General features: G+C 39.2%; 1 protein-coding gene and 1 long non-coding RNA gene across 2 annotated transcripts; one reads left to right on the top strand and one right to left on the bottom strand.

Annotated features, from left to right (window-relative positions):
- Positions 1-2,892: 2,892 nt before the first annotated feature.
- LOC110674012 lies at positions 2,893-12,304 on the top strand. Its single transcript, XM_021839416.1, has 3 exons — positions 2,893-3,071; positions 4,360-4,525; positions 11,597-12,304. Exons 1-3 carry the CDS (start codon positions 3,065-3,067, stop codon positions 11,931-11,933), a joined length of 510 nt encoding a protein of 169 aa, XP_021695108.1. The 5' UTR covers positions 2,893-3,064; the 3' UTR covers positions 11,934-12,304.
- A 7,568-nt stretch (positions 12,305-19,872) lies between these two features.
- Positions 19,873-21,196, bottom strand: LOC110674869. Its single transcript, XR_002499253.1, has 3 exons — positions 20,510-21,196; positions 20,259-20,446; positions 19,873-20,195 (listed from the first exon to the last, which is right to left on the bottom strand). It is a non-coding gene; the product is annotated as an uncharacterized LOC110674869 (long non-coding RNA).
- Positions 21,197-21,709: the final 513 nt, after the last annotated feature.

Here is a 21,709-nt window from a genome sequence, read left to right as displayed (position 1 = left end):
AGACCGTTTTCAAATCTGACGCCTCAGTAATTAGTTATTGATTTATATCCAGTCACAAATTCTTCAGCAGTGCTCATTTAACTTCTGAACAGGCAACATTGCTGCACCAGGCGCGAAAGATAGCACGCACAAATCATGGCTACTATGTTTTACTGCATATATCCAGTGATGCCTGCAGAGCAGCCCAATAATTATAGCCAAAGTTTTACAGCTCATTCAAAACTTAATAACTAATTACTGGGGCATCCGATGTAAAAACGGCCTTCGGCAAAGTTGTAGATGATTATTGTATCTCTCAGTATCAACGTAGTTCTAATCTCCAAGAGCACATGGGCAAACACTATGACCGATTGAACGAATTGGTTGCTTCTCCCATAGTAATTCCCATATAAACTTTAAAGGACTTGTGCAGTCTCAGTTTTTATCCAAATGAGCTCAAATTTTGGGAGGACACTCAGAATTTGATGTAGAATCGAATGAGCGGTGTGGAGCAAAAACGATTTTTTGAACCACTCTAATATGATACATATTTGTTGGGATCCCATTTAAATTGCACCAGCCAAACATCTTTCCGGATTACAACACGCGAAAACACATCTCTACTTCAGTTACGCGGAGCAGAATTCACTTGTTATCTGCCGCAATGCCCAACGCAAACTGTTTTATTCAATAGCTTTGTTTGATACAATTCATTTTTAATAGAGATTTCCTACAATTTTGATTACTTAAATTTAAAACCCAACATTCGGCCACCCTGACCGACATCCGTCTCGGGTGTCGTCATTGTCCTCGTCGTCGTCATCTTCATCCCCGTCGTGTTGATCAGTAGCTTCTATTCTAATATAGTTTTCAACTGCTTGTCTCTCCCTGAACCGCATTCTCTGCCATCCAGCAAGCATACCGTAGCGCAACAGTGTGACGTAGTAAGGTTGATGGTGTATTTGATTCCAATACTGACGAAAATGCTTTCGGTATTTACCAGTACATTTCTTGAGCCAAGATGATCGAGGATTCCGAAATCGATTTCGCTTTTTTGGCTCGTGTACTAGATTATTAGCTATGCTACACAGACGATCGTTCATATTTATCTTATATGCGTTCTCATCACACATCGTTCCTACCATTTCTGCAACATTTGCGTTCGATAGACTAGGCACTGTTGAAACCACACTATCGTTGATTGGGCTTTTGTCAACTGCTCCCCAATTGTATCCATTTTCATCTCTCGTGTCACAATTATCTCTCTGTGAACATGAGCTAATCTCGGCGATGGTAGCACTTATTGATGTAAAGTTGGTCTTAACATCGTTAAACTCTGCACGCATTGCACTTACTTCAAGCGCTAATTTGGATGTTCCAACAGCAAACTCCTCCACTTTAGCAGCGAATATAGTCCAAAAACTTCCATAGTATTTTGGATCTATTTCTTCACGTCCATTCGTCCCTCCGATATTGCAATTGTTATTCGCGGCTATATCACTCTGCGCCATGGCTTCATTCGAATGTGCAACGTTTGGGATTCCCGGACGAGCCCCCAAATTTGTTGGGATCCCATTTAAATTGCACCAGCCAAACATCTTTCCGGATTACAACACGCGAAAACACATCTCTACTTCAGTTACGCGGAGCAGAATTCACTTGTTATCTGCCGCAATGCCCAACGCAAACTGTTTTATTCAATAGCTTTGTTTGATACAATTCATTTTTAATAGAGATTTCCTACAATTTTGATTACTTAAATTTAAAACCCAACATATATATCATATCATGACCTCTACCTCTGGTTAAAATTTCATAAAAATCGGAATTCTGAATCGGAGTTTAGAGTCGAAGTCGGAGTTTGGAGTCGGAATCGGAGTTGTATGTTCGGATTCGGAGTTTGGAGTCGGAGTTCGGAGTCGGAATTCATAGTCGGGGTCGGAGTTGGAGTTTGGAGTTCGAAGTCAGAGTTTGAAGTCGGAATTTGGAGTCGGAATTCAGAGTCGGAATTCAGAGTGGGAGTTTGGAGCCAGAGTTCGGAGTTCAAAGTCAGAGTCGAATACGGAGTTGTAGTTCAGAGTTGGAGTCAGAGTGGGAATCGGAGTTCAGAGTCAGAATTTGGAGTCGAAGTCGGAGTTTAGAGTCGAAGTCGGAGTCACAGTTCGGAGTCGGAACTCATAGCCGGAGTTGAAGTTGGAATCGTGGTTCGGTGTCGGAATCGGATTTCGGAGTCGGAGTTTGGAGTCGGAATTAGGAATTCAGATTCGGAGTCGGAGTTCAGAGTAGGAGTTCGGAGTTCAAAGTCAGATTCGTTCATAGTATACCGTTGACCTTCATCATCAGGCCAAGGACTTGGCTCTCCCCATCTCCCAATATATTGCTGTGTGCGTTTGAGAAATCTAAATGCGCTTCAAACGCGATAACAGCGGTAACATAGTGAAACCAAGGACAACCTAGCAACTATCGTAAAAATCACGGCAGACCTAGTAAGAAAAATCTCTCACTGATATCGCATTGCATATTGGAGAATCTTGCCACATTTGAGATTTGCATCTCAACTGCACACAGCAATACTTATGGCTGACATGTGATTCTCGTATTGGGTAGTACGGACGCAGCTGAGAAGAAATGTCAAATCAAATGAACCTCGCCTTGCAGATTCCTTGACCATTTCGGTCAAGAAATAACTTTGCACTGAACTGAAATTCCTTGAGCGATTCCGTTTGATCAGCATACCTAGCTATTCACTGTACGAGTTGTTATTACAAACCTGTCTTCAATTAAGGCACTAGTCAGTATGGAAATTACTTCAAGAGCAACGATACAGTAATACGAGAATCACGTGTCCGTTCGTGGTATTATGCAATTTGTATAGGATATTAGTACATGTTAGCCAAATGTTGGCAAATGCTCATATTTGCTAACGATATATGTGTATTTACAGGAGGAAGAAACCAGCAATGTCAACGAACGAATCATTGCATTCGTGAAGGAACATAAGGTTCTCTACGATAAAACGTTGCGAGCATACAAAAATAATAACAACAGAAACAAGCTTTGGGTGCAGCTTGCATCAGAACTCGGAATGGATGGTAAGATTATTGGATTATTTAAGCTATTTCTTGTGGTACTTTTCAAATGAACCTAACATTGTGATACTCTCCTCTCTCCTTTCCATTATGTTCTTTGGATGTACTTCTAGTTTAAGACATTGCTCGCATAAACATTGAAAACGGCATAAAAGCCGTTGGTTATTCCTGAACACATGAATGTAAACACCTTTGAGAGAAAGAGCAAACCGTTCTAGGGCTTTAGTTTATACGTACTTAGAAACAACGAGCAACCAACTTGGCTACCAATGACTTATTGGACGAGATCATACATTGTGCGAGATAGTCTCTTGAGCTATGCTGAAAGAAATGAGCGAGGGGTGTAAGTGACAACCCCTTCCGACATTCAAAGTTTTTCGTAAATTTTTCACTCCATACAAAATATATGGGACTTCATTTTAAACCCAATTTTCTCCGATTTATTGTAATTTTTCTTTTCGTCGTAAAAATAAAATAAAAAGATCTGAAAAGCTAAAAAACTGAACATTTTTTTGAATTTCTTCTTTTTTTTTGGCGTAACGTCCCCACTGGGTCAAAGCCTGCTTCTCAGCTTGGTGTTCTTTGAGCTTTTACACAGTTATTTACTAAGAGCTTTCTCTACCAATGATCATTTTTCATTGTGTATTCGTGTGGCAGGCACGAAGATACTCTATGCCCAAGGCAGTCAAGAATATTTCCATTACGAAAATATCCTGGACCGGTCGGGAATCGAACCCGTCACCCTCAGCATGGTCCTGCTGAATATCCGCGCCTTTACAGCTTCGGTTATGTGGGCCACAATTTTTTTACATGCTTAACTCAAATTCAACAAAAATGTCACTTACACCCCTTTGCATCTGGACCATATTGTAGTAAACGAAAAATGTGAAACGATAGAAGAGAGAGTCCTCAACAATTAGATAAGTCCTTTTGAAAAATTCCGCCTGATTTGTCCATTTTTCTTTATATAGCTTGTGCATATTACTCTATTATTAATATATTATTGTCCATATTACTATATTTACAAAATTATAAATATATTATGACCCAACGAACATGAGTAATATGATTTTATTTACCCACTTGCCCCTGGGTACTGTATATGTGAAATACAGAAATTAATTACCTGTTCTTGTATGAAACTGTTATTCATTATCTCAGAAACAGCGTGTCACAGATTACCAAATGCCTTACGGTTTTATCACTAACTATGCAATTTGTTTGATTTTTATATGCTTGATTCTCATTTTCCTAGAAATATTTTTTAATATATATATGTATATATTTTTAGCAAAATCGTTAACAACGCGCTGGAGATCTTTAAGGGATCGGTACGTGAAAGAGTTGAAAATAGCAGATCTCAATCATCGATCAGGAGCAGAGGCGAATGACGCAGACGATTCATGGGAATTTATGGAGCACATGGCATTCTTGAAGGAACACGTCGCCAAGAGAAAGTAAGTGCTCTTAGTTTGATTTTGACCATATGACGACACTTAAGGAGTTCTGCGAGTCCGTATTTTGAAATAAACATTATCAATATTCGACACAAGTAACATATAAACCAATTTGGTTCAATATCGTCAAATATGAATTATTTTGTGATTATCCTTTTATGTTTTATAGAATCATATCTCACATGAATGGGAATTCATTTTTCGTCTGAGTTCAATTGACAATTATACCACACGATTTTTACTGCCTGTGATCGCATATCAGTCCCATATGGATTTTCGTCGGTTTTGAGTTAACAACGGTTTTGACCATCAATATGCGTATATTTTCATATTACTTGATAATGTTTCACACTTTGATCACAGAAATGTGAAAAAGACATCAGGCCAGTTTGTCCTATTATGCAAAGTAACCGTATATCAGTCTCACAATAAAATTTAACCGACCAGAAACCAAGATAAGGATGTTATTTCGAGATCGCCCTATTTTTCTGTAATACATTATAATATTCCATCTTCATTGTGGTTGACTTCTTTATCTTACATGTACTGATTGTTTGAGTTTAATTTTTAAACATTTACATAGTAAGTAGAGTTTCAAACTTTGAAGGCGATTTTCTCAATGTCTACTTTTTTATATGGGACTGATATGCGATTACAGGCAGTTTAGATACATTATATTAAGGGAATTCACTGAACAGCATAAACTGCGCAACTAATGTCGTTTTCGTTTTTGAGCTAGAGTGCTACACCGTTACACCGGGAAGAAAGCGAGTGTAGATATTTGCTCTGATGTTTATATTCAAACGGTCGATCTACACTCGCTTTCTTCCCGGTGTAACTGTGTGGCACTTGAGCTCAAAAATGTCGGATTCAAGGAAAATAACCAATAAACCAGGGTAACCGCTTTCGGACATCGCTTTGCAAAACACGAACGATTAACATTTACCATTTATTCGTACGCACAGACAACCGCTCTGCCGTACCTATCGACGTAAACTGTTTCGTACAGAGATAAATTCATTTGGACCAGCTAATAAAAGATATCATATTGTGTTTACTAGAGACGCTCATTTTCAATACAACATTCGGCCATCCTGACCGCCATTCGGCTCGAATGGTGAATCGTTTTCTCGGTCGTCATCATCATCATCGTCTTCGCCGTCATGATCACGACCATCCTTGTATAAATACCGTATGTTGGATTTCCTGAGAACCAGCTGCACAAAGCTGTAGAACACCTTAGCTCGATGTGCACTTCTATCAATGTAGCTTCGTTTTCTTGGCACACTTGAATTCTTCCGTAAACGTTCGCGGTTAGACTTTTCTTCTGATTTGGGTTTCCTATTTTGTTTTGTCGCAAACGATTCCAATTCACTATTATACTTCGCCTTCAAATCATCATCAACTAGCATCACATCGTTAAAAATACTTCCATTTTCTCCAGATGTTTCAATTCCTATCTCTTGGATGCCATGGACATCACTGATGAGATGCGTGTTGCTTTTAATGTTATCACCATCACTGATATTATGGAGTTTGCTTTTGTGATATTCTTGCACAAGGTAACCATTTAGTTTTGCCTTTAGTGCAACATTTTCACACTGTAGATTCCACAGTTCATCTCGCATTCTACTTATTTCACTTGCTGCTCTAATAATTTCAGCATTATTACGAATCAACTGATCAACCATGATATTTGATAAATGAGTATAGTCGTGTGGAGCCCATGGCACACTAGTTCCAAACCAATCAATGTTTGCTGCATCCATCACACTAACTTTTCAATTCTCTTTATCGTATCGTGATCACAAGCTAATTTTGCCGAAGACCTTAGTTATTGGTTATCCCGGTTGAGCCCCCAATTTGTCGGATTCAAGGAAAATAACCAATAAACCAGGGTAACCGCTTTCGGACATCGCTTTGCAAAACACGAACGATTAACATTTACCATTTATTCGTACGCACAGACAACCGCTCTGCCGTACCTATCGACGTAAACTGTTTCGTACAGAGATAAATTCATTTGGACCAGTTAATAAAAGATATCATATTGTGTTTACTAGAGACGCTCATTTTCAATACAACATGTATCAGCTTTATGTGAAAGATAAAAGGAAATAGTCCTTCAGACTCCCTGGTTCATGTAATCTGATCTTACCGTATCGGCTAAAAATATATAATAAATATTCCGTATTTAGCTAAAAATATGGTTTGAGTAGAGTATTATTTCCATGAGTCCATGGAATCATAAACGCTAAAGAGACCAAAGAGGCCTACGGAAATATTCTAGGTGTAAAGTAAATGCATCAGAATAAGAAAAAAAATTATTTCATGTTGCATTTGAGGGATACTCAACGACACAGAGTAATCGTCTAATACATACTGCTTTTTAATTTGAAGATTTAGTTGTGCACAATTATAATAACATCAATTTCTAATTTTTGTGATATTAAAATGACAAAAATAACAGGGTTCTAAGATCTAAATCTGTTTTGCGCTTTTTAAAATACTGATTTTGTATCCCCCTTTTTCGCAACAAACATTTGGCTGCCATCATTCTACAATCAAATTTTTGCCAAGTCTTTTATGCATATCTTCAAATTACTGTTATTTGATTTACCATAAAATGATAATAAGTTTGATAAGTTGTTTAAATCTTTCGGGAAATTAAACATGTATTCGGAAAAAGGACTGATAAAATCGGGTTCACACTGTCTTTCGAAAATTTGACAAAAAAAACCAGTTGTGGTTGGCGCGGATTTGACGCAATTCTGATTTTTATTGGCGCGGATTTGGCGCGAATTTGATTTTGATCGGCGCGGATTTGGCGCGAAAAACATTTCTTCAATTATGTGTCTGGAATTACCTAAGTTCGTTATATTTTGTTCAGACTGCAAACTGAATAACATGTTATTCAAATTACCGCCACGAAAAACGTCATCAAGCCAATATCATCTCACTATCTTGAAGGTGTTATTCATCCCTGCCCTATGGTTCAGAGAGGGTAAGGGCAGCGTTCTGCCAACTTGGTCGAGGCAGAATTCTTGGGAGAACAAGTCAAGGGTTGTTGAAAGATTACGTAACGTCATTCTATTGTAGAATCAAACTTATAATGTAGCTCACCCCCAGCTTAGCTATTCAAATGATCGTTAAATCTATACATTGATGAAGCACTCGCGTATTTTTTGACAACATTCAAGGACAAGTTACGGAATATTTCAACAACCTCATCAATCCTGCAATGAGATCTTCTTCTAATTACGTAAGACAATGTTCAGAACTACTCGTTTTCTAATAGAATTTCTTCTTGTAAGAATAACATAAATCTTTGAACGTCGCTAATATCCTAATTAGGGTTTTCCCCTAAATACTTACGTAACTAAAGAAGCACCTCTTCTTTAAAGTGCCAGAGTGAAGGGTTGAGCTTGTAGGGATCCCTTGAATACGGGATAAAAAATCATTAATTCGCGATCATGCCGCTGCGTCTTGTGAGGAGGATAACATGTCGATTTAAAAATTGAGCTTGAGCTACACATCCTACTACACAACTACGGTACAATAATTTAATGATTCTTTGTCCAAGTCCGTGGAACCATTCTGAACAGCCGCTGTGAGAATACCACATTAATCTGTCACATGCAACGAATGCCATGCCTGAGCAGGGAACGTCCATCAATTACGTCCAGCATAATAAGCAATTTTCATAACAATCAATTTTTATTAGATTTTCAGTCCGTGGATGGTTTCAAAAACAAGTTTTTCTTATTCCAATAACTAGTAAAAATAGATATCGGTGCTCTTTGTAGCCGAAATTTGCAATGAATTTCAGTAAATTTCATAGTCGGATAGCAATAACATCATCAAGTCTGTTCCAAAACCCTAGTCCCACACCCAACAATCATCTACCTATCGAATGGCGTTTGTGCGACCAGCAAAGGTTATTCAGCCATTACCCCTCCTGTTATCGGCTTTGGACTGACTTGCGCTCTCATTGCCCCACCAAATGCTGCAAAATGAAAATGAAACTATCTTGAAGGTGTTATTCATAGTAATACTTTGAATAACATGTTATTCAGTTGCAGTCTGAACACAGTATTAGAAAAAGTTGTCCAGGAAAGGCATTTAAATTTCATCAAAAATTACATTGGGAATGTAACTTGGCATTATCCCAATGTTGAATGATTCTAGTGAATAATCAGAAATTTTTCATGAGCCACGAGCTGAAAATTTAATCGATTTATCAATCACTAGTGGTGGTTTGGTTATTCTAATTTTTGCTCTCTAAAATGCAAGGATTGGCTTCGATGTATACACACGTTTCCCCCATGGGGCTGTTCATAAACTACGTAGACTCATTTTTGGCCATTCCAGACCCCCCCTCCCCCCTCGTAGACTTTCGTCCATACAAAAATTTTAAAATTTGTATGGACCGTAGACTTTGGCCAGACCACCCTCCCCCCCTTCGAGTCTACGTAGTTTATGGACGGCCCATTCTGGATATGATCCAAAGCTTCCACATATTAGGGGTACCACAAAAAAATTTGTTTATGATTTAAATGTGAACTAAAGATCCCTGGCCTGATGATGGGCCCTGGCCTGATGATGGGGGTTGACGATACTAAAGTGAAGTGTTTGACTACATTTTGACAACATAATATTCGTTAGTGGACTTATCACCTTAACACCACTTTAGAACACCTCTGACGATTCATCACGAGTCGGTTGCATAGCAAACAAAGTATGGTGATATGTCTCGGCATGCTTATCAGATATACTTTATGAACTTGAGGTTCCGCCAGGGCTCAGTAGGGCTTAACTCTTTCCTTTCCATATTACAACCGTTTCTTTTTAGTACGGGTCGTTTTTTCGCTGTAGCTCAGTCAAATTTTAATCAATAAAATTGGTTTGCTATACACGATTAGATATACCGAGTATCTGTCCGTGTGCAGAAATTCAAGTCAATTGGTTCAAGGTTGACAGAGTTGTAGCGAGGAAGCGACCCGTTCAGAAAGAGAATCGGGCGTATATAACTACTTTTGGACCAACACTAGTTCTACCTATTCAAATTTGAAGAATGTTTAATAATTAATATTTTTTATAAATTGATTAAGTATAACTTAAGTGACTTTTGACTTGACTAGACTTGACTAAGACTTGTTATAATCTATAGTCGAACATTTATTCAATATTCAATTTTCAAATTATTGATAAATTAATAGTGGACTGTAATGTAATGAAAGGAAAGGAAAGGTTCATAGTTAAGTTCCGAAGCCAACGCATCATCAATCAAAAGACATAATGCTGACGTCAATGAGTCTTGACTTGACATTTTGGTTGAAATCTGACTACTTTCATAAGGACAAAACATTAAATGGCACTTAAATGCACTGACTAGCAATGAATAATTCAACAAACATAAATATTTGACAGACCTGATATAAAAGCTACAAAACTGTGCTGTAAATTACAAATTAATCAAACCGAATGACTAAAGAATGCTACTCATAACACAAAACGAGTTAGAAGTAAAACAGACAAGAAACCGACTGAACACATAAATGTGATATTTTTCAAAACAAGACACGACCCATTATCTACACCAATGACGCATTGGACGACGCCTGACTTTATGGACAAAAAGATTATATATATACCGTAACATCACCCAATTCCAATCACTCTTTTTTGGTTCCTAATTCCGTTCATGCCATTTGTTTTGCATGGGGTGAACGGAATTAGGAACAGGTAAAAAAGTGGAATTGGGTGATGATACGGTATATATTTGTAGAGTAAATACAAACGAGGGCGTACAATGACCAGCTATGAAAAACTCAACAAACATAAAACTCTTGTACCGTAAGGCCGCCATTCATCGCTCATCTAACGACTTTCCTGGACGTTTTCTTTTGTCAAAAATTGGGCTTTAAACATAAGAATCCACAATTTGCTTAAAAAGCAAGGTAAAACAGTTGTTATTGTAGGAAACAATACTAAACTATATAGATTTGATATTTTGACTGGAATGCATGTATGACAGTGGAGCAATTCCATGACCCCATTTACCGCTTATGGTGTATGTCAGAGTCTAAACATTGCTTATGTAAGAAATATGTTACGCCTGATAGTATGTTGTAATCTTTAGTATATAATGCGGTGAATCAACAGGTAACAACATTGAAGAAATGTTTTCTAATTTCCCACAATCAAATTTTGGAAAATGGTATATTTGATGCAGTATGCATAAAGACATAATATTTCGTGGAAACTGTTTGAAGTAAACTATGACAATTTCCATTTGCACGTAATATTTCCTCATACAAAAATATAATCCATTTTATTTTGTTCCAAAAGATGGTGTGGTTTTGAAGATATAATAATTTTAGGTCAAAATGAAAACACTAATTTTTACTATTTTTATATTAACTCTAAAAGTTGCATTGCATTCAACCAAAACCAAAACGTAACCAAAATTGCTTAAACTTTAGATTTTATCAAAATTTGAATATGTTTTGAGACTCTTTGGAAAATTATCGAGTTAGAGAGGTGCAGGTGTGTGGAAAATTCAAAATGCATCGAGTTAGGGAAGATCGAGTAAGGAAGGTATCAACTTAGAGAGAGATCATAGTATGCTAGATTGAAGGGACCGCGCATTTCATCGAGTTGGCATTAGCATTAAGCAAATCGCACAAATTCGTAGGTGGCACAGTCCTAGACTGATTTTTGAAGAGTCTACGTGAACATTAGGGGAGGGGGAGAAGGTTTGAGAAAAGTCCACACTTGTCCATGGGGATAAGGGAGGGGGTTAAAATAGAGGTCTTTCTGTCCACGTGGTATATGGACGGCCCCCTACTACTCGAGAAATGAACGTGTACTACCTAATAGAAGTATTGCCTAGCGCAAAGACAACACAGATAGGCGACGGCCGGGGGATGCGTTTATATTAGAATATTATCAGACTTATTTTTTTTTTAATACTTTTTGCTATTGGAGCGTATTGCATAACTCCAATTCGTTATTATTTTGAACCCATATATCGTATAAAATATTAACGAAGTGCTTTATTGTTTACAGGACTACGAGTAACTATGATGGGCCAAGCTCAAGTCAGCAAACTGATTTCCACAACTTGGTCGAAGAACACCTTGATGAAGAATCAGAAGGCACACCTTCGCGAACTCCAACATCATCGAGAAAAAGAAAAGCCGATGACGTCGATGATAAAATGTCGGCGCTGTTGGAAAAGTATATTGAAAATGCTTCAAATGAGAAGCACTCGGTATTTGGGAAGCTGGTGGCATGCAAGTTGTCAAAATTCCCAGAACATATTGCTGAAAGGGTAGAAGCTGAGATATTGAATGTTATTTACAACGCTAACGCTAATTATCGAGCGGAAACAAATAATGAGTAAATTTGGCTGTATGCTAAATTTACCATTTTTACTCATTTTGCTTACTTCGACTCATTTTAACTACACCTCGTTTATATTGTTTATTTTTAACATGTTCTGTACGATTGTCTGTACCCATCTGTTCCAGGGTATGATCTTGACATATTTGGTCATTTTGTATAGAAATTGGCTATCACTTCTAACTTTTGTGAACACAACTGTGTATGAGGATAGCATGACGGTAAAACCATTTTTCACCACAAATTTCAAGAACACAAAACTAGCAAAGCATGAAGAATTTATTGAATTGATCGATATGTCATGGTATGTATTTTATGCTTAATAATACTTTAAATACATTTAGCGTTCAGTGACGCCTAGACAACATGAAACAAGTGCATCACTCTCTATTCAATTCATATCAGACACTGTCTTCTCCTACACTTCCCAAAAAATACGCTGTTTTTGCACGGTACTTAGCAAAAATCTGATAAAATCTATGATTTATGCAAACATTAGTAAACAATTCCTCGAATCTTTGGAAAATCGCTACTACAATTAAGGGGAAAAATTAGCTTGGAATATTTCACAAATGTTTGTCAAAAATTCTTAAAGAGTAAAATTCTGAGTTAAATTTTGACAAAATGGTAAAAAGTCTACGAGAGCGGGAAGATTCTGAGATGACCAAAAATTAGTCTACGCAGTTTAGGAACAGCGCCTTAGATCGAGAGATTAGCGATTCATATAGATTAGTGTCCGTGCTTAACACATCTCAATCCATCCCCTAAATCTGTTACATCTTTTTGCATTATCTCAAAATTTTGGAAGTCTTCCAAAACATTTTTTCTCATTTGGCATATCTTGCGAAAGCAAAAGTATTCTTCGAGGTCATCTGGATAGAGTCATGCCCCTAGCCTTAGATGGATTCCTGGAATTCCAGAGTGATTATGTGAAGAATTCCCAAAGAACCTTTGCGACTGTCTAAGGTAAATAATAAATAGCTGAGCTAAACAGGCCTTTTGGAAATTGTTATTTCTTTTAGTTTTGTCCAATGATTGGTTCAACTCATCAGAATTCACAATTTCTTTGCTCCCTTAGTGAATGACTTTTCCAATATAAATTGTATTTACCAGTTTTGATAAATTTTAATTTGCTTCTTGTAATTCTGGTTTTCGATAATGCCGCCCTTTATATTTATGCCTTTTGTGCAATTTCGGCTAGAACACCCTAAAAGAAACATCTGAACGACCTTGTGGACGAATGTATACAAGAACTTATATGAAAGTTTTTGAAACTATTATCTACAAAGATAAATTAAAAACAAAAGATGAAAAAAGTCTTAAAAATCACAGCGAGAATCCGTGAATATTTTTGCAGGTATGATATCTCGCGTTTAGCATCCATAAGGCCGTAACTGAAATAATCGATTTCTTTTCATAGATTTTCTCTTTTGCTTGCTCGGAAAAACGTTTTTCACTGTTTTCCCTGCTTTGCTTTAGATGCAAATCCTTATCTTCCTTCAGCGGATTGCCCCTTGAAATCTACTGGACCCGTTTTGAACTTACCGTAATAAACCAAAGAGAAAATCGATGAAGAGAAATCGTTCATTGCATTGCAGATTTTCGGAACTTGTCCATTTTCTGGAAGTAATCTTTGTCCTGAACAAGTTTGCCGAAAACAATACCCTTCCATATGATTTAGTTTACGAGATACATCTCGCCAAAGCTAAACCGGAAGTGTTATAGCGCACTAGCGCCACGTGTTGGAAATTTTCGGAACTGATCTGCTCATTTTCCGGAAGTCATCTTTGTCCTGAACAACTTTGCCGGAAACATCACCCTTCCATCTGACATAGTTTACGAGATATATCTGCGAAGTTAAGCCGAAAGTGTCCTAGCGCACTCGCGCCACGTGTTGGAGATTTTCGGAACTACTTTTTCCATTTTCTGGAAGTGATCTTTGTCCTGAACAACTTTGCCGAAAACAGTAACCTTTTATCTGGCTTAGTTTTCGAAATATATCTCACCAAAGCTAAGCCGGAAGTGTACTATTATACTAGTGCCACGTGGTGGAGATTTTCGGAACTATTCTGTGCAATTTTCCGCGAGTGATCTTTATCCTAAAGAATTTTGCTGAAAACAGTACCTTTCCATCTAGCTTCGAGTCTTATCGCGTGGAAGAATTCGGAACTATTCTGACTACTATAAGGTAGCGAACATTGTCCTGAACAACTTCGCTAAAGACTGTATACTTCTATCTTATCTGGGTTCCGAGATAACTCGCTGCAAAAACATGCTACGATCAACCATGTAGGCCGGAAGCGAGGAAAAACGGAAACCTTTTTTCTTCCGGGGAACGGTCCATTAATTACGTAAGATAATTTTCACGATTTTTCGACCCCCCCACCCCCCTATGTAAGATTTTTTGTAAAATGTTTGTATAGCACGTAAGATTCTCCAAACCCCCCTCCCCCCATAAACCTTTACGTAATTAATGGACGACCCCCGGCCGGTTCTCAGCGGAAGTGGCTCAAAATTTCAAAATAAAGGCCCCCATAGCCTAAGCTGTGAAGGCGCGGGTATTCAGCATGACCATGCTGAGGGTCCCGGGTTCGATTCCCGGTCGGTCCAGGATCTTTTCGTAATGGAAATATTCTTGACTGCCTTGGGCATAGAGTATCTTCGTGCCTGCCACACGATATACGAATGAAAAATGGTCATTGGCAGAAAAAACTCTTAGTTAATAACTGTGGAAGTGCTCAAAGAATACTAAGCTGAGAAGCAGGCTTTGTCCCAGTGGGGACGTTACGCCAAGGGGAAGAAGAAGAAGGCTCAAAATTTAAATCGGTCTTAACCACTCGTTTCTAGGATGCTGTAGAATTGTGATGGTACAAAAAGATTGAAATTTTGTTCATTATAACCTGAGGTACGGCCATGCAAAGAAAAAGGTATTTTACGTTACAAAACGGGTGTTGGTAGTGTTAACACATAAGTACATTCAATGCTAAGAGAATTACTGAAGAAATAAAAAAAGGAATATCTCGAAATTAGCACATTAAAATAAAGCAAACAGTCGATTTTTTATGAGAGTTTTTATTTAATAATCTTTGTTCCAATAGAGAGAGTACATATCATTACAGTTATTTCAAATGTTGTGAAAAAAGTCGTTTTATGGTAGCTGTGAAAAGAAAATTATATGCACGCAGTGTCGCGCTTGATGCGATCACTGATTGATTCGATGAGTGAAAACAAATTCACTCAACAGGTTTCGAATTTCAAAAGCCTGTTGGGAACTGTTATTACCTCGAAACAGTCCAGAGATTCCTTCAAGAGGTTCACTTTCATTTCTCCAATCTCCTTGCCTAATGACTTCTCCTTCTGCATCAAAAGTATCGGCATATGTTGGGGGGCAGTACACACTGTTGTCGGATTGCTTTAGGTAGTTATGCAGGATAACTGAAGCCAAAACTACCTTCTCGGCATGTTTTGGCAACATTACCAAGGTAGTCTTCAGAACGCGCCATCGAGCGACTAAAATGCCGAACGCATTTTCTATGGTCCGCCGAGCACGCGAAAGCCGATTATTAAAATTCTCCCGAATCGGTGGAAGCAACTTTCCGGGAAACGGCCTCATTAAATTAGGTTTAAGCGGGAATGCCGCGTCACCTACAATATAGTGAGGTATTTCGATTGTGGAATTCGGCAAACATGCTGCCGGTGGTAGGTTCAGCGATCCGTCAAACAAACGTTTGCCAAACTCCGAGCTTGCAAAGACGCCTCCATCACTATGTCCCCCATAGGCTCCAACATCAACTGACAGAAACTTGTAATTTGCGTCACAAACCGCCATCAAATTGATACTGTGATCTCCCTTATAATTGAAAAATTGAGATCCTGAGTTTGGGGGACACTCGATCTTGACGTGTTTGCCGTCAACGGCCCCGCAACAGTTTGGCAGATTCCACAACTGGTAGAACTGTGATGCGTTCCTTGCCCAGTCTGCCGTTGTTAGTTCCGGCAAGAATTCGCCCTTTAGTTCAACCCACAGCACATCGCATACCTCATGGATGATACCCCTGGACGTGCTTTCGCCTATTTTGAAGCTCCACGATAAAAATGGGATGTCTGGTCCATGGGCGAGGTAGCTAAAATAATCAGACATGATAGTATGGGAAAATAAGAGCACAACAAATATACTCACATTAATGTGAGGAAGAGTCTAAACTCAGGGCTAAGCGGAGCCCTTAAAGAGGATTTCTCCAGCTTATGCTGAATCCGCGACAACAGCGACCTGAATTCGGCCGTTCTCATCCTCGTTGCCCGGAAAAACGTTTCAGGGTTTTGGACCATTGTGTCGAAGTTCGCCACAAAGAAGCCAGATTCGGCCCGGCTCTGCAAAAGCGGATGCACCCACCATCTCCTTACAGCACTCGATGTTGTACGCTTCCGATATTGCCTATATGCTGGCCGTAAATTGCGATCAAATCGATGATATCCATTACGAAAATTATTCAATAGCTTCAACAGAACTCTGAACCAACTAAAAATGAATCTTCCCACAATTCAGCTGTCATGCAACGTATTCATTGTGCGTATGTTGTCCGTTTTGCGTGCGTTTCCCATTTTAGTACAAACCGGATCAAACGGATTACCAGACGCAATTTCAAACGCAAAACGCAACGTATCCATTGTGCTCCGGCCTTTAGTGTCGGCGAAATCCAAAGTGGCGCCACTACAGTACACATCTATCCCCAGAATGGAACTCCTCGCTGCGGTACTCGGTGCTAGATTAGCTACTGCTGTGAAGGCCAACCACTCGGAGAAGGTGACGAAGGTCATTTTCCATATTGACTCCGCAACTGTGCTTTCCTGGATCCATTCAGACCACAGGAAATATAAGCAGTTTGTTGCTTATCGCATAGGGGAAATTCTGAGCCTTACTAACCCACATGAATGGATTTGGGTCCCCACAAAAAACAATATAGCTGATGTGTTGACAAAGTGGGGGAAGAATGGCCCACCGCTAGACTCTAATGGAGAATGGGTGCGTGGTCCTGAAATTCTTTACAAAGCGAATGAAGAGTGGTTCGAACGAGAATTACCAGCTCCGGGCGTGAGGGAAGAATTGCGAGCTCATCACTTGTTCCACGAAATTGTGTTTTCACAGAACCTGGTAGATACTACTCGATTCTCGCGCTATGCTATTCTGGTTCGAAGCCTTGCTTGCGTATTTCGTTTCATTTCGAACTGCCGGAAAAGGGTTCAAGGGCAGCCGATCGAAACCTTTCAAGCTAATCCAAAATTGGGAAAGTCGGTTATACGTGATGTATTTTCCAGAAAAGTTCCTCTTAAACGTGAAGAATACCGACTAGCTGAGAACTACTTGTGGAGAACAGCGCAGCAAGAAGGTTTCGCTGATGAAAGGAAGACGCTGTTGAAGAACAAAGAATTGCCACAATCTAAGTGGCATTTCATCGAACGTTCTAGTCCGCTTTATAAATTGGCTCCTTTCCTTGATGAAGAAGGCGTGATTCGTATGGAAGGTCGCTCGGCTTATGCTGAATTCATTTCTTTCGAACAGCGGTTCCCAATCGTGCTGCCAAAGGGTCACGACATTACCTCAAAACTGCTTCTACACTACCACGAAAAATTTGGCCATGCAAACCGTGAGACCGTGGTGAACGAACTGCGTCAACGGTTCTATGTCCCACACGTTCGGGTGGCCATTTTGCGAGTGATGAAAGATTGTTCGCGGTGTAAGATCCAAAGATGTCGTCCAGAAGTTCCTCGGATGGCACCACTCCCAGTGCAGCGCCTCACTCCTATGTTACGTCCTTTCAGCTATGTAGGGGTTGATTATTTCGGCCCTGTTGTCGTTACGGTAGGACGACGGTCCGAAAAAAGGTGGATCTGCCTGTTCACATGCCTTGTAACCAGAGCCATCCACATGGAAGTGGCCCACAGCCTAAATAGCCAATCGTGTGTTATGGCTATTAGGCGGTTTATTTGTAGAAGAGGTGCCCCTCTTGAAATATTTTCAGATAATGGCACAAATTTCTTGGCTGCAAGTAAAGAGTTGAGTCAAAAGGTTCGGTATATTGAATTAGAATGTGCTGATATCTTTACCGATGCTAGAACTCGATGGAATTTTAATCCACCAGCAGCGCCCCATATGGGTGGAATATGGGAGAGGCTAGTAAGGTCGGCAAAGGAAGCACTGAAAGCTCTACACGATGGTGGGAAATTAACAGACGAAATCCTGCTTACCGTTTTAACCGAAGCTGAAGATATGATTAATTCACGCCCTCTCACGTACGTACCACAAGAATCAGCCGACGTCGAAGCTCTTACACCGAACCATTTTCTCCGTGGACTGCCTTCGGGGGAGCAAGACCAAGTTAGAACTCTAACGAATTCGGCTGAAGCTTTACGGGATAACTACAAGCAGTCTCAAAAGTTGGCAGACGTCCTGTGGCAAAGGTGGTTGACGGAGTATATACCAACAATTAACCTTCGTTCCAAATGGTGTAAAGAACAAGATCCGGTTAACGAAGGAGAACTCGTGTATATAGTCGACGGAAACAACCGAAGGACATGGATCAGGGGCATCGTGGTGAAGGTCATCAGAGGAATCGATGGAAGAATACGTCGAGTATTGGTGAAAACATCCAAAGGAGTGTATCGACGTGCAGTCGCCAAGCTTGCGGTGATGGAGCTTAGGAGTAAATCTGATCCAATATCTGATTCTGGACCAGAGTTACGGGAGGGGGAATTGTTAGCACCCCCCACTGGGCACAACCCTAGTGGGCTTGTCGAACAGTGACAGGTCTGAGAAATGTCAAAAGCAATTGAAGTTTAGGGATCAAAAATAAAAGAAGAAGAACTGGATTGATGCTGAGAGTTGCTAAAATTTGGAATAGTTGTAAAATCTATTGGAAATTGGAATTTAAAGTGAACTGAAAATAAAATTAAGCCTAAAGTTTTCGGATTTGTAAGTAAAAATGAATTAAATTAAATTATATGATGATTGAATGAATTTATCGTAAATAGGCTAGAATTCACAACGCCACAATAAAATATTTGTCAGGTCACAGAAACCACATGGAGAACATCAATAATGTAAGTAGTTGTATGGTTAACAAACTTAATTCAATAATTGAATAAATTATTTCCAGTTTTGAGCTGTATGCTACAAAAAGGTGTATTTCTTCTACGTGTCCTGAACATAATGCATAATGGGGCAATTTAATTTAGTTGCCGCTATTTTTGTTTACATTTAAAATCGAAAGCCAGGAATATAAAAATCACATAAAGTAAAAAAAAGATTTAAAAAAAAAATCATAATTATTTCGTTAAATATCAGTATACTATCACTTTTTGAGTCCTACGACAATACAGTGTTCCGACCAGGGCAGACAATCGTCACCTTCAAATGGAAAAAGTCGGCGACGAAACTAAAAGAAGCATCGTCATCGTCACTCAAGTAACGTCGGATGACGATTTGCCGCAGAGATCCGGCGCAGAGGCTCGGCGTCATGACGAACAAATACGATTCCTTCGTTACGGGCGAATCTTCGTTCGGGAGCACTGAGCCGACTAAAAATATGAATCGTGTCTTCGACAGATTGAGAGCATTTTTTGAAAAAATAAAACAATAAGAAAATAACAAAACACGACTGGAATCGAACAAACGATCTCCGAATCGTCAACTCCACGCGCTTACCAACCAAGCTATTTTGGAATCATGAGGGAAGCGGGTTCATGTGCCAATACAAGCAATTATGTGATGGCATTCGTTGGTTGGTGCGAAGCAAGCGAATATACAGTAAACGTCTTCTTCTTATGAGTAAGGGTAGCAAGCGGGATGAAGAAAAATTTGCTCGTTGACGATTTTGATTTGAAGTTAGTCGTGCATTCTTTCGTCGATGAAGAGACGACGACCTGCCAGAGTTATTATACTGGATGACGATGTCTTTTTTTATTTCGTCATCGCACTGTGACGAATCTGACGATTGCCTGCCCTGGTTCCGACGTTACATAAGTTGCATGAGTGTATCCTAGGTGTAATCGGAACGGAATCCTTGACAGAGTCCCGGTGAGTATTAAATACCTTCCGCCTTGCTTCCCGGTATACAAGGGCGTTGGTGGACCTTCCTCTGGAATCGCCAATTAGTTTAATTTGCCAGTCGAAGGTGATTTGTAGAGTAGAAGATAAAATCCGCTAACATCCTCGACATCCTCGGGAGCGTCTGCTTCGTTTAGCTTGATGATCACATCCGGAAGGCTGAAATCAATCCAATTCCTCCTACATGGTCTCTTATTATTTACTGTAGTTTTTCTTACTCACTTGTGGGACCATGGAGTCTTAGAATCATCGATCTATCGTATCACCATCGATTCTATGAAAAAATCTCCTCTGGAATCGCCAATTAGTTTAATTTGCCAGTCGAGGGTGATTTGTAGAGTAGAAGATAGAATCCGCTAACATCCTCGGGAGCGTCTGCTTCGTTTAGCTTGATGATCACATCCGGAAGGCTGAAATCAATCCAATTCCTCCTACATGGTCTCTTATTATTTACTGTAGTTTTTCTTACTCACTTGTGGGACCATGGAGTCTTAGAATCATCGATCTATCGTATCACCATCGATTCTATGAAAAAATCTCGAATAAGTAGCCACATTTTGTTTTCGACGCGAGCAGCAAGAATTGAAACTGTAAAAGAAAATGGCCAAGTCCCATGTGTTGCTCATAATAGTCGAAAAGCATTGCAAATAATAATTTTCTAAAATGCATGGCGAAGTATAAAACATATGTTGATGGTGCATATTTCTTATGCTGGGCAATGCATAAAATTAAAAAATGCAACGACTGTAATAATTAACACCCTAATTAGTATTTTCGAAGTTCTCCGTGTAGAGCAACAAGGACAGCAGAGTGGGCGTCGAGTCAGATTTCCAAAACAGCTGTTGTTGACACTCGGCTGCCGGCTGCACGGCTCGGAAAATGAGGGGTGGTTGGATGGAATGTTTATGAAAGTATGTTTCACTAAACAAAATTCAACTTGTAATAAATATTTTTAGTGGTCAAAATACAGGTTCAATGAAACAATTCAATAGCTGGCAATAGTTTATTGCGCGTAAGGTATGTATAGTTAACCTAATTATGTGTTTCTACAACATTCGCAACATTGTTTCATCTGGATGGAATACATTGAGATTCCCCTCGATTTTTAACGACTGTTTCGAACAGTCTTCTAAATAGCCGGGATAATCCAACATTCAAGTGGATATACAATACATAGTAAAATAAACTATGTAATTGCTATGTAATGGCTCACACGCCGTATTCAGCTAAACAGTTATCAATTTCTACATTGTATAAAAGAAATATCTCGCCCTAAAAGCCATTGGTAACCATATGTTTCAGGCCCATGACAACTATATATCGATACACAGTGTTCTTCGTAGCCAGGATGTCCCGGGCGATAAGTGAATATCGCCCACTGTCAGTTGTGACAACTGTGAAAATAAAGACCATTGCTTTGTTTAATTGTTTGTTATGGTTTGATTATCAATTTTTGATATTGTTAAATCAGCTAATAAAGTGCAAAAAAGTTGAAGCACATTCAACATTTCGATGGTTTTGGAAGGAGAGCAAACATTAAAAGGCATCCTGCAAGCCTCCAAGCAAGCAATCAGTGATTTGATTGCGACACTTGCTCGAGTATGGATCATAAACATTAAACAAAACTTCGCATTCTGATTGCACTCTCGATTCAAATTACCCGAAAATGAGTA

This window comes from Aedes aegypti, chromosome 1, assembly GCF_002204515.2.
Source record: "Aedes aegypti strain LVP_AGWG chromosome 1, AaegL5.0 Primary Assembly, whole genome shotgun sequence".
NCBI classification, from domain to species: Eukaryota; Metazoa; Arthropoda; class Insecta; order Diptera; family Culicidae; genus Aedes; species Aedes aegypti.
Note: the sequence above shows the minus strand (reverse complement) of the source record. Positions and strands in the feature narration are given on the sequence as shown.

Coding starts and splice junctions, on each gene's coding strand:
- LOC110674012 (XM_021839416.1), top strand. Junction 4,526..11,596: donor GAACACGTCGCCAAGAGAAA/GTAAGTGCTCTT, acceptor TATTGTTTACAG/GACTACGAGTAACTATGATG.